Source organism: Megascapheus bottae, chromosome X, assembly GCF_031878675.1.
Source record: "Megascapheus bottae isolate mThoBot1 chromosome X, mThoBot2.hap1, whole genome shotgun sequence".
Lineage (NCBI taxonomy): Eukaryota > Metazoa > Chordata > Mammalia > Rodentia > Geomyidae > Megascapheus > Megascapheus bottae.
This window is the reverse complement of record NC_143547.1, coordinates 28,097,023-28,108,304: the sequence shown is the minus strand read 5'-3', so window position 1 is coordinate 28,108,304 and position 11,282 is coordinate 28,097,023. Positions and strand designations below refer to the sequence as shown.

Sequence of the window (11,282 nt, the reverse complement as noted above, 5' to 3'; positions counted from 1 at the left end):
CAAATTGCTACTTCAATAGAAAATACAGAAAAAGAAGTTTCATATTTAAAATGGTTTTTTTTCATTCTAAACCCAATCAAGGAAAATATATGAAGGGAGGAATTCTACAAGTTTAAAGTCTTATTTAGTATAATGAAGCACTGGATTTAAAATATATATATAATATAGATATTACTAGACCCTAATCTCAGGGATATTGATCTCTGAACCCTGATTCTAGAGTTTTGAGACTAATAGAGGATGGAATTCTCACCCTTTCAATGTACACATAATTTAACTATGTTTCAGTAAATGCATAGTCAACAGATTGGAGTGGGGCACAAGGGTCCAATCAGTTTGTAGGTGATGCTAATGATGCAGGTCCTACTGTACAGGAAATGGGCCTTTCATCCTCTGCTCAAAAAAAAAGAATGCACAGAAATAGGACCCAGTTGGGGCCAGGAGTTTGGCCTAGTGGTTAAAGTGCTTGCCTAGCATGCATGAAGACCTGGGTTCGATTCCTCGGTACCACATATAGAAAAAAGCCGGAAGTGGTGCTGAGGCTCAAGTGGTAGAGCTCTAGCCTTGAGAAAGTCCAAGGACAGTGCTCAGGCCCTGAGCTCAAGCCCAGGACTGGCAAAAAAAAAAAAAAAAACAAAGAAATAGGACCCAGTGGTTCATGCATTTAATCCTAGTTACTTGTGAGGCTGGACCTGAGGATGGTGATTTCAAGCCAGCCTGGACAGGAAAATCTATGAGAATCTTATCACTAATTACCCAGCCACAGACTACAATTGTAGTTATAGCTCAAGTGGTAGAGTGCTAGCCTTGAGTGAACCAGGCAAAGGACAACAATCAGGAGCTGTTTGGGAGGAAAAATTTCTGTTGAGCTACTGTTTCTGAGGACTCAGTTTCCACTTGATCATCAGCCCACTGCTTTGTGAGATTTTTGCAGGTTAGTTGGAGATACAAATCTCATGGACTTTTTTGCAGGGTGAGGCAGTGTGGCTCAAAATAGATTCAGGCATGAAGAGCACACTACCAATGAGCTACCTCCTCATAAGACCCAGCTCCTGAAGATTCCCCACTTCCCAACAGTCCACTCTCTGGTGACCATGCTTTAACACATGGGCCTTTGCAGACCATCCTAGATCCAAACTATTGCACAATATTGTGCTTTGCATGAGCATTAGCTTTTCTATTTTTCTATTTTGAATGGAAAACTGCTTCTAGAATGGCTTGCTTCTGGATTTTGAAGACTTAACAGAATAGGATAAGCCTCTCAAACAAATGTATTAGCCAGATGCAGGTGGCTCCCACCTCTGAATCCTAACTACTCAGGAGGCTAAAATCTGAGTAGTCTGATTCTAATGCATTCCAAGCAGGGAAGTACATGAGACTCCTATGTCCAATAGACCAGCAAAAGGCCAGAAGTGGAGTTGTGGCTAACTGGTAAATTACTAGCCTTGAGCAAAAAAGCTGAAAGACAGTTCCCAGGGCCCAAGTTCAGGAACAGCACCAAACAAAAACCCCAAAGTGCCTTTTCATGTGTACATATGTCCCCTTCTCTTTCTATAAGAGAACCGTTGAAATATCCCTTCTGAGAAAAATAAATTGTAGACACCAAGAATTATCCAATAAGGAGTAATTTTATTATTGTGCTGTGAGTTCCGTTTTTTCCAGTGCTCCAAATGCTCTCAATGTACATGTAGAACCTTTATAAGCAGAAATAAAAACAATCCATGTTATTTACAAAGCATAAAACTTCTGCACTTTCAATACATTTGCTTTATGGGCTCAGAGAGTGAGAAGTTGGATACAAATTTTCTCAGAGCAGTTCTTGTTTTTAATATGGAGAAGATGCCTAATCTTCCTCATCTTGGCAAGTATTCCCTCAAAGAGAAATGTGACTCCTTTTGCAATGGAAATCTCATATTGGAAGTCTCTTAGGTTCAAATCTCTTTTTGTGTAGCAATACTGGGAAGCATGTAGATTGTTAGGCAAGTCCTCAACTCCCTAAGCCCTAAGGTTTTCTCTCACATTATTAGTAGCACATATTAATTGAACTGTGTATGGGGTTTCCTCTGAGATGTGGGGTGTGTGTGTGTGTGTGTGTGTGTGTGTGTGTGTGTGTGTGTGTGTGTTTGCGTGTGGGGGGACTATTGCTTGACTTAGGATCTGGGTGCTATCCTTTACCTTTTTAGCTTAAGGCTAGCACTATCACTTGAGCTATGACTTCACCTACTGCTTTGTTCTTAACTGGAGATAAGAATCTCCTGGACTTTTCTGTCTAGACTGGCTTCAAACCCCAGTCCTCAGATCCCTCCTGAGTAGCTAGGATTACAGGTATGAGTCATCAGTGCTTAGAAATAGATGTTTATTTTTTTTTTACTTGGTACCTCTTCAATCTCTCTTTTTCACTCTCTCTCAAACACATACACATACATACATAGAAAGCAAATAGCTCATTTCTCATAAGTAGAAGCATTTCTCATAAATAGAGCATTTTATTATTTTAACGTTAAAAGGAATCACATCATGAAGCCTTGGAATATTTTCCAGGTGCTGGTGGCTTGTGCCTGTAATGATAGTTACGGAAGAGACAGATCTGTGGGATGGGGATTTGAAGCCTGGAAAGTCTACAAGATTTCTATATCCAATAAAATACCCCTAGGGAAAAAAAAGCTGAAAATGGATCTGTGTATTAAGTAGTAGAGCTCTAGCCTTAAGGAAAATAAGCTCAGGGACAGTACTTAGTAGTGAGTTCAAGCCCCAGAACCAGCATACACACACACACACACACACACACACACAAAAAACTATCAAATTTTGGCACATACTATAGTCAATGTATGTCATAGAAGTACTGTTCAGAAATTAGAACTAAGCCATTTTCATTTTTTATATTTATTACAAATTACATTTTATAAACACTATATAATTTACATATGAAAGCTACACATTCATACATGGACATATAATTAAAAAACAGCAATCCTATTGTAAAAGAACAAAACAGGATTTTAAACATGTATATCATTATAAAAATCATTATTCATTGCTAATAATTTTTCATGAATTCAAAAGCTATTCAGAAATGTCATACATTCTGATTTTTACTACAGACATATAGAATTACAGAAACCATCATCACAGCATTACTTAATTTTAAAAAATCTACTGAACTTTTATCAGCCAAATGACTAACTATAAAGACAACTCACACTTGGGTTTAACTCATTCTAACTAAAGAATAGAAAATTTTATGCTTTGATTAATAGATACGAAATTTAGTGAACAAATTGGAACTCAATGTTTCTTATTCCTGAGTTTTTGTTAAAATACCATAGGAAAAATTAAAAACTCAATGTATAGCTTTGCATAACATTGTATTTTGGTTTGCAAAACAATTACTCTGATTATTTCAGCTGGCATCAGTGGTATTCATTAATATAATTTAGAAAGGAAGGCATATTGCTTAATTAAGAGAAAAGTCTACTCTGGCCATTATCATGTGCACAAATTACACAAAACCTGTCAGCACTATTTATTTGCACTTCAGGAAATCATATAGACTTTATAGAACAGAATTCTTTTCTGAACGTAATGGTGTAATGCTAACAGTGAATCCAAAGCCAGGCTCAGTGAAGTTGCTCAATGTCACAAGCCTTACCAAGGATGATTCTGTCCATGAATCTACAATTTAATGTAACAGTTACAGGTCTGATTCTAAATAACCACGGAACAATTTAACTAGGAAAATACATTTTAAATAACCATCATAAAAAGAAGTTTTAAAAGTGCCCACTTTCAGTGCTAGTTGTCAAAATAGAATTGCAGACTCCTTTAAAAATAGTCAGTCTCTAAAAGCTGTTTTCCCTATTAGCTTTCAGAATGGCATGCATAGTACCTGCGCACATGATCAACCTAGTGACATCTTCCAAATAGTTTACTTGGGATCACTCTGCTGGCCCCTTCCCCACCTCCGTTAGGCAGTTTCCCCTGCACACTGAGTGAGAGCAGGCCAGGGAGCAGCTTTAAAAATGGACAGGTGTTCTGTGCTTTCTTGTTTTTGTTTTTGTTTTTTTTGTCAGTCGTGGGGCTTGGACTCTGGATGTGGGCACTGTCCCTGAGCTCTTCAGCTCAAGGCTACCACCCTACCCTTTGAGCCACAGCACCACTTCTGGTTTTCTAATGGTTAACTGGAGATAAGAGTCTCATCGACTTTAGTGCCCGGGCTGGCTTTGAACCACGATCCTCAGATCTCAACCTCCTGAATAGCTAGGATTACAGGCGTGAGCCACTGCACCCGGCAAAATTGGACAGTTTTGAACAAGTAGTTCTCTCTCCTCTGACTCTGGCAAATTGCTGTCATTGTATAGATTTGAGAAAATAATTCCTTGAAAAAAATCAAAATCGTATACCAGAAATATATTTGATATAAATGAAAAATCTGATGATAATCAGAACTGATTATTTACTTATCATGTTTAACAAACTTCAGGTACTTTTAACCTAAAAGTCACAAGGTTTTGTCTAATTATCCAGTGTGTGTGTGTGTGTGTGTGTGTGTGTGTGTTGTGTGTGAGAGAGAGAGAGAGAGACAGAGAGAGAGAGAGACAGAGAGAGAGACAGAGAGAGAGAGAGAGAGAGAGAGAGACAGAGAGAGACAGAGAGAGAGACAGAGAGACAGAGAGAGAGAGAGAGAGAGAGAGAGAGAGAGAGAGAGAGAGAGAGAGAGAGAGAGAGAGAGAGAGAGAGCGTTTGAATTCACGACCAGGGTGCAGTCCCTTAGCTGTTTTGCTTAAGTCAGATATTCTACCCCTTGAGCCACACCTCCATTTATGGACTTTTGCTGATTAATTAGAAATAAGGAGTGTTAGGAATTTTTTCACCTGGGCTGTCTTGGATCTGATCCTCCAATCACAGCCTTCTTTGTACCTAGGATTATTGGTATAAGCCACGAGTGCCTGGCTCTATTCCTTTTGATAGCCACAAAAGTTGATGAAACAATAATCACTTTTGGAAAAAACTTTTGGTGATGGGTCTTCTGATGTTTTCATGTTGCATTCACTTTCCCTTTCCAGGAAGCAGAAGAGCCACCTGGTATTTTTTTTGCCAGTCCTGGGGCTTGAACTCAGGGGTTGATCACTGTTCCTGGGCTTTCTCAAGCCTAGAGCTCTACCACTTGAGCCACAGCACCATTTCCAGCTTTTTTCTATGTATATGGTACTAAGGAATCAAACCCAGGTCCTCATGCATGCTAGGCAAGCACTCTACCACTAGGCTAAACGCCCAGTCCCAATCTGGTATTTTTTTTAAAGAACTAAAACTAAATAGTGGCATGCACTGTTGGCTCGCCTCTATAATCCTAGCTAATTGGGAAGCTGAAATGGGGAGGATCACAGGCCAACTGAGGCAGAAAAATTTGCAAGATCCCTTCTCAATGAAGTGCTACATGTGGTTCTGTGAACCTGTTATCCTAGCTACACTGGGAAGACTAGCAGGGGTACATCATGCCCAAGTGCACATCCAGCCAGAACATGACATCTATCTCAAATAAGGTGTCTTGAACCTTGAAAATAGCCAGCAGAACACTGGGCTGGAGGCTTGGCTCTGCAGCAAGAACATCAACCTGGAAAGTATGAGTCCCAGAGTTCAAATTCCAGTACCACCAAAACAAATCTAAATAATGTGCAATGTATTCAAATAGCCATAGACTTCCGAAGTGGTCTTTACATAGCTACATCAGTAGAGGTATTTGCAAAACTCCCTGTCAAATGCTTATTTCTTCTTTCTTTTGAGATGTGGTTTACTTTGTTGCTCAGGCCGGCCCTGGACTTCTGGGCTCAAGTGCCCACCTGCCTTTACCTCAAAAGTAGCTGGAATGACAGGTGGATACCATCACAGCCAGCTGTCAACTACCTAAAAATTCCATTAATGGTGTGAGGTGTGGCTCAAGTGGTAACGTGTCTGCCTGGTAAACATGAGATCATGAGTTACATCCCTAGTGTAGCCCCCCAAAATTAGAGGTATGAAGCATGTCAACTCCATGTCTAAAATCTCATTAGTTATACAATAATGCAAGCAGGAAGCCATGATTACATATTCCTGACAAAGGTTGCATAGGTTTTCATTCTGATTATAATAAACCCAAGGAAAAAATAAGCAATGAGATGGATCCTCAAACAAACATGGAGAACTGCGGACAATTTGAAAGACCAAATTTTTAGATTTGAAAGACTATTTAATTAGGTTTAAACTCTTGAAGTGGCAGTCACTTCTATTTTCTATGAGTGTCCAATGAAAAGCAACAAAACTGTAAGCTAATTGGAAGTGGATTCAATAGTTTGTAAACTGAATGAAACTACTAAATTTAAATGAACTATTTTAATCAAAAATTTATTAAAATACCCTTTAATGACTTTAGCACTAGCAAAAAGTCAATGACGCACAAAAGCATATCATTAAACTGGTCATACAAACATTGAAAATAGCTGTGTACCAAGTCCTTGGTCCACTGTTTCACACTCCCATCTGAATATCTGCAAAGTTGTAGAAGCTGTCCACGTCTCCACATGCTGTGTCCTTCTTTTCCGACACAAACATCTATTTTAAATAGGAAACACATATTAACTTTTGGAACTCAGTAATGCCAAAGCCCATGTCTCTAGGCCAGAGCATTGTCACAAGCTTATTTATTTTTTATTTTCTATGTTTTTTGGTGGGTCATGGAGTTTGGACTCCAGGCCTGGGCACTATCCCTGAGCTCTTCAACTTAAGGCTAGCACTCTACCATTTGAGTCACAGCACCACTTCTGGTTTTCTGATGGTTAATTGGAGATAAGACTCTCATGGACTAGTGTGCCTGGGCTGGCTTTGAACTGTGGTTCTCAAATCTCAGCCTCCTGAGTAGGTAGGATTAGAGGCATGAGCCACTGGTGCCTGGCTTATTACAAGCTTATTTTTTTTAAAGAATTTCAAGTATATCATTTATACTATTTAATCTGTAGGATACAGGATTTTCTCATTTTCCCTACTCCCCCTGACCCTTTCTAATCAACAGCTTTCAGAGGTTCTTTATCTTCTTTTCATATGTGTTTGCAATGTTCTTAAATTTTTTTCACTCTCGCCAGGCGCCGTGGCTCATGCCTGTAATCCCAGCTATTCAGGAGGCTGAGATCTGAGGACTAAGGTTCAAAGGCAGCCTGAGCACAAAAGAACCTGAGACTCATCTCCAATTAACCTCTAGAAAACTAGAAATGGGGCTTGGCTCAAGTGTAGGGTGGTAGCCTTGAGCTGAAGAGCTCAGGGATAGCGCCCAGGTGAAGTTGAAAGCCCGATGACCCACAAACACAGAAACTCACTCTCAATCTTTTTGCTTTCCTTCCTCATTTCCCCTTCTCGTCCTGTGTTGTCTCTTCGATTCATGTTGTACTTATCCATGCATGCATTATGTATATGGATATTGTGCACACATAGGTTTTCCATAAATCAACATTTATAATGCAAATTGAGTTCTTTTTATTGGGGTTTTATTTTGTGATAGAATAGATGCCTGGAAAATGCAAAGGCCTAAATTCAAATGCCAACCCCGCTAAAAACAAAAAACTTTTTTTTTATTGTTGGGATACAAAAAAAAAACTTTTTCATGTGTGAACCAGGAATTAGAGGAGCACTGATTACTAGTCTAGCTTGATCATATACTAACTCTATGATGTTGACAACTTAATGAATCTCTTGGGGCTCAGGTTCTATGCTTGTAAAGTGAGGAAGTTGGGTTAGATAATCTTTTAATCAACTGTACGAAGTCTGAAGTGTACAATAATTTATGTCCCAATATCCTTTTCTACTGAATCTTATATTTGGCTTCTCAGTACAGTTGTGATAAAATGAGACAGAATATCATGTGATTTAAAAATCTGCAAATTAAGCTGGGTGCAGTGGCTCACACCTGTAATCCTAGCTATTCAAGAGGCTGAGAGTTAAGGATTGTGGTTCAAAGCCAGCCCGGGCATTAAAGTCTGTGAGACTCTTATCTCCAATTAACCACCAGAAAACCAGAAGTGGCACTGTTGCACAAGGGGTAGTGCGATAGCCTTGAGCAAAAGAGCTCAGGGGCAGTGCCCAGGCCCAGATATCAAGTCCCACAAAAAAAAAATCTGCAAAGTACGGCCAGTAGTGTGGCCTAGTGGTAGAGTGCTCGCCTAGCATGCATTGAAGCCCTGGGTTTGATTCCTTGGTACCACATACACAGAAAAAGCCAGAAGTGGTGCTGTGGTTCAAGAGGCATAGTGCTACATGCGCAAAAAGTGTCCAAAGGGGCCGGGAGTTTGGCCTAGTGGTAGAGTGCTTGCCTAGCATGCATGAAGACCCAGGTTTGACTCCTTGGTACCACATACATAGAAAAAGGCTGGAAGTGGTGCTGTGGCTCAAGTGGTAGAGCTCTAACCTTGAGAAAAGTCCAAGGACAATGCTCAGGCCCTGAGTTTAAGCTCCGTGACTGGAAAAAAAATGATCTAACTTATGGAGAAGTAATGAAACCAAATAAAACCTTACAGTGTATCATTTTTTAAAAAAGTGTCCAAGGACAGTGTTCAGGCCCTGAGTTCAAGCCCCAGAACTGGCAAAAAATCTGCAAATTTAACAGGCTACACTGATACAAGATAGATGGATAGATATCCTGTTTTTTTTAATTATTTATTTATTTTTTTTTGGCCAGTCCTGGGCCTTGAGCTCAGGGCCTGAGCACTGTCCTTGGACTTTTCTCAAGGTTAGAGCTCTACCACTTGAGGCACAGCACCACTTCTGGCTTTTTTTCTATGATGTGGTACTGAGGAACCGAACCCGGGCCTTCGTGCATGCTAGGCAAGCACTCTACCACTAGGCCAAACTCCCAGCCCAGAGATATCTTATTTTTAATAAACATAAACCAAATATGTTTTAATAAATATATTCTAATTTTCTAATTGTGTGTGTTTGTGTTTGTGTGTGTGTGTGTGTGTGTGTGTGTGTGTGTGTGTGTGTCTGTGTGTCCGTGTGTCTGTGTGTTAGTTTCAGTCCCTGGGGCTTAGAGATAAGCGTCTCATAAACTTACCTGCTGCCTATTTGTTTTTATTTTATTTATTTTTGTCATTTCTGGGGCTTGAATTCAGGGCCTAAGCACTGTCCTTAGGCTTTCTCAAGGTTAGTGCTCTACCATTTGAACCACAACATCACTTCTGGCTATTTCTTTGTATGTGGTACCAAGGAATCAAACCCAGGTCTTTGGGAATGCTAGGCAAGCACTCTATAACTAGGCCAAACTCCTGGCCTCCTAATTGTTTTTAAATAATTAAAAAAATGTTCATCTGGCAAGAAAAAAAAATCAAAGCTTTGTCTTCAACTACATACCAAATGTTTTAAAATCATGATGTGCTGGGTTAAGTAAAGGACACAGCCGAGATAAAAGTAGAAGTTGATGGTAAGGAAAAACAAAAGAGTAAGTAAATGAAAAGTGAGATTGAGATACATTGATACAATCTTATACCTTTGTCCCATTGAATGTCTCATTTATAATATATTGGCATCCTTCCACAGCACCATCGCCGTTAAACTCCAAGGCAATCACAGGACCTAGAAGCAAAATGAAGAAGTATTGATTTAGTATGGTCATGAATATCTTCTAAAAGTAACCTTTGTGTTCTCCCTGAAGAATAGGGTGCATCTTTACCTGGGGTGGGGGCAAGAACATAGAGAAAAAGTTAGAAGGCATATAGACTGGAAACAGCATCTCAGCTACTGCTTCTCATTATAACCACAAACAGATTCCTATCCTATGAGAAGACTTCAGGGCTATTGTATGGACTAGTGACATATTTTTAGAGTGCTGTAAATAGTCTGGCATTTCTAGCTTTTTTTTTCTATGAAACTCAAGGAATCTGTATTCATTTAGAAGTAAAAAGAATACTTGACAAAACAGCAAAATCAAAAGCAATCCACATCAGAAGTAGGGCTTGCCAGCCAGACAACCTGGTTTCCAAGTCATCTACTTACCAGCCAAATTCTGAACCAGCCACAATGGATCTGAGTCAACTAGGCCAGGAACCAAAGTCAGGCCTATCTTAAAGTATTTGCCTTGAGTGTGTCTTAAAGCTAGTTTCTATTAAGTCTTTTTTTTAGTCCTCCAAACAGAAGTATTTGTGACTCCTTTCCCATAAACTAACTTTAACACAAATTAAGGTGTAAATACTGATTTTTTAATTTTGTATTCAAATGTAATTTTGAACAGGAATTACAGGTGTGGGGAGCAAAACTGGATTGCAATTTTAAATCAGCCTGGGCATAGAAAGCTGGGTTAGTTATATGTGCAAGTGATAAAGTGCTAGTTGTAAGCAAAAGAGCTGAATAGACGACTGAGTTCAAGCCTTGCTACTGACAAAACAAAGACAAAGAGAAGAGAGTCTTGAAAAAATTATCTATGCATTTAACTTGGATTGTATTCTTTGACTAGAATATGATAAACTTCTGAAAAGTTTTATAAACATAAACAAAGCAAGTGGAAAAGTGCATCAGTTTAGACTAAAATAGGGATAATTCTAAATTTTGAAAATTTCAATATTAAAGATTCACACATTGTTTTTTTTGCCAGTGTGGGGGCTTGAACTCGGAGTCTGGGCACCGTTCTTGAGCTTTCTCAAGGCTATCACTCTACCACTTGAGCCACAGCAACACTTTCAGCTTTTTCTGTGTATGTGATACTGAGGAATCAATCCTAGGGCTTCTCAAATGCTAGGCAAGCACTCTACCACTAGGTCAAGCTCCTGGCTTGAAGATGCAGTTATTCTTTTAAACAGGATGTTGCTATATAGACAGGTTGACCTCAAACTCTCTACATAGCCCAGGCTGACCACAAACTTCAGATTGCCTTGCCTCTACTACCCACATAGTGGAATTACATGTGTATATGTCCATGCTCAACCTCAGATATATTTTATTTTTACATTTATTTTCATTAACATAGTAGCTATACAAGGGAGTGGAGTTTCACTGTGACATTTTCACACATGTACACATGTATTCCAATCTCATTCTCTGTCACTTTCTCTTATACCCTCCTACTCTCTTCTTAAAGGAAATTCACTAGGTTTCATTATTTTATTTTCATACATATAAACTTCTTAGAGCATATTCATCCTCATTTACTCCCTTGTTGGCCCAATTACTTGCTACAGGTACCTCCCTACCAACAGAACCCACTAAATGTATTTTTAGCTAAGTCAAAGACCAATATAACTTGTAAAGAGCATAACAGATATATTTTA

General features: G+C 39.2%; 1 protein-coding gene across 2 annotated transcripts in view; it reads right to left on the bottom strand.

The window, feature by feature from the left end:
* Window positions 1-1,609: 1,609 nt before the first annotated feature.
* The window catches only part of Rp2 (RP2 activator of ARL3 GTPase), a 31,464-nt gene continuing 21,791 nt past the window's right edge, over window positions 1,610-11,282 (bottom strand). Inside the window, exons 4-6 of one of the 2 annotated variants that reach the window (XM_090325999.1) lie at window positions 9,509-9,594; window positions 6,466-6,588; window positions 1,610-1,694 (exon numbers count right to left, since the gene is read on the bottom strand). In XM_090325999.1, the coding sequence (XP_090182125.1) occupies window positions 6,505-6,588; window positions 9,509-9,594 (170 nt within the window). In that variant the 3' untranslated portion in view covers window positions 1,610-1,694; window positions 6,466-6,504. The remainder of the gene's footprint in view (window positions 1,695-6,465; window positions 6,589-9,508; window positions 9,595-11,282) is intronic. The other variant, XM_090325998.1, reaches the window with a different exon arrangement.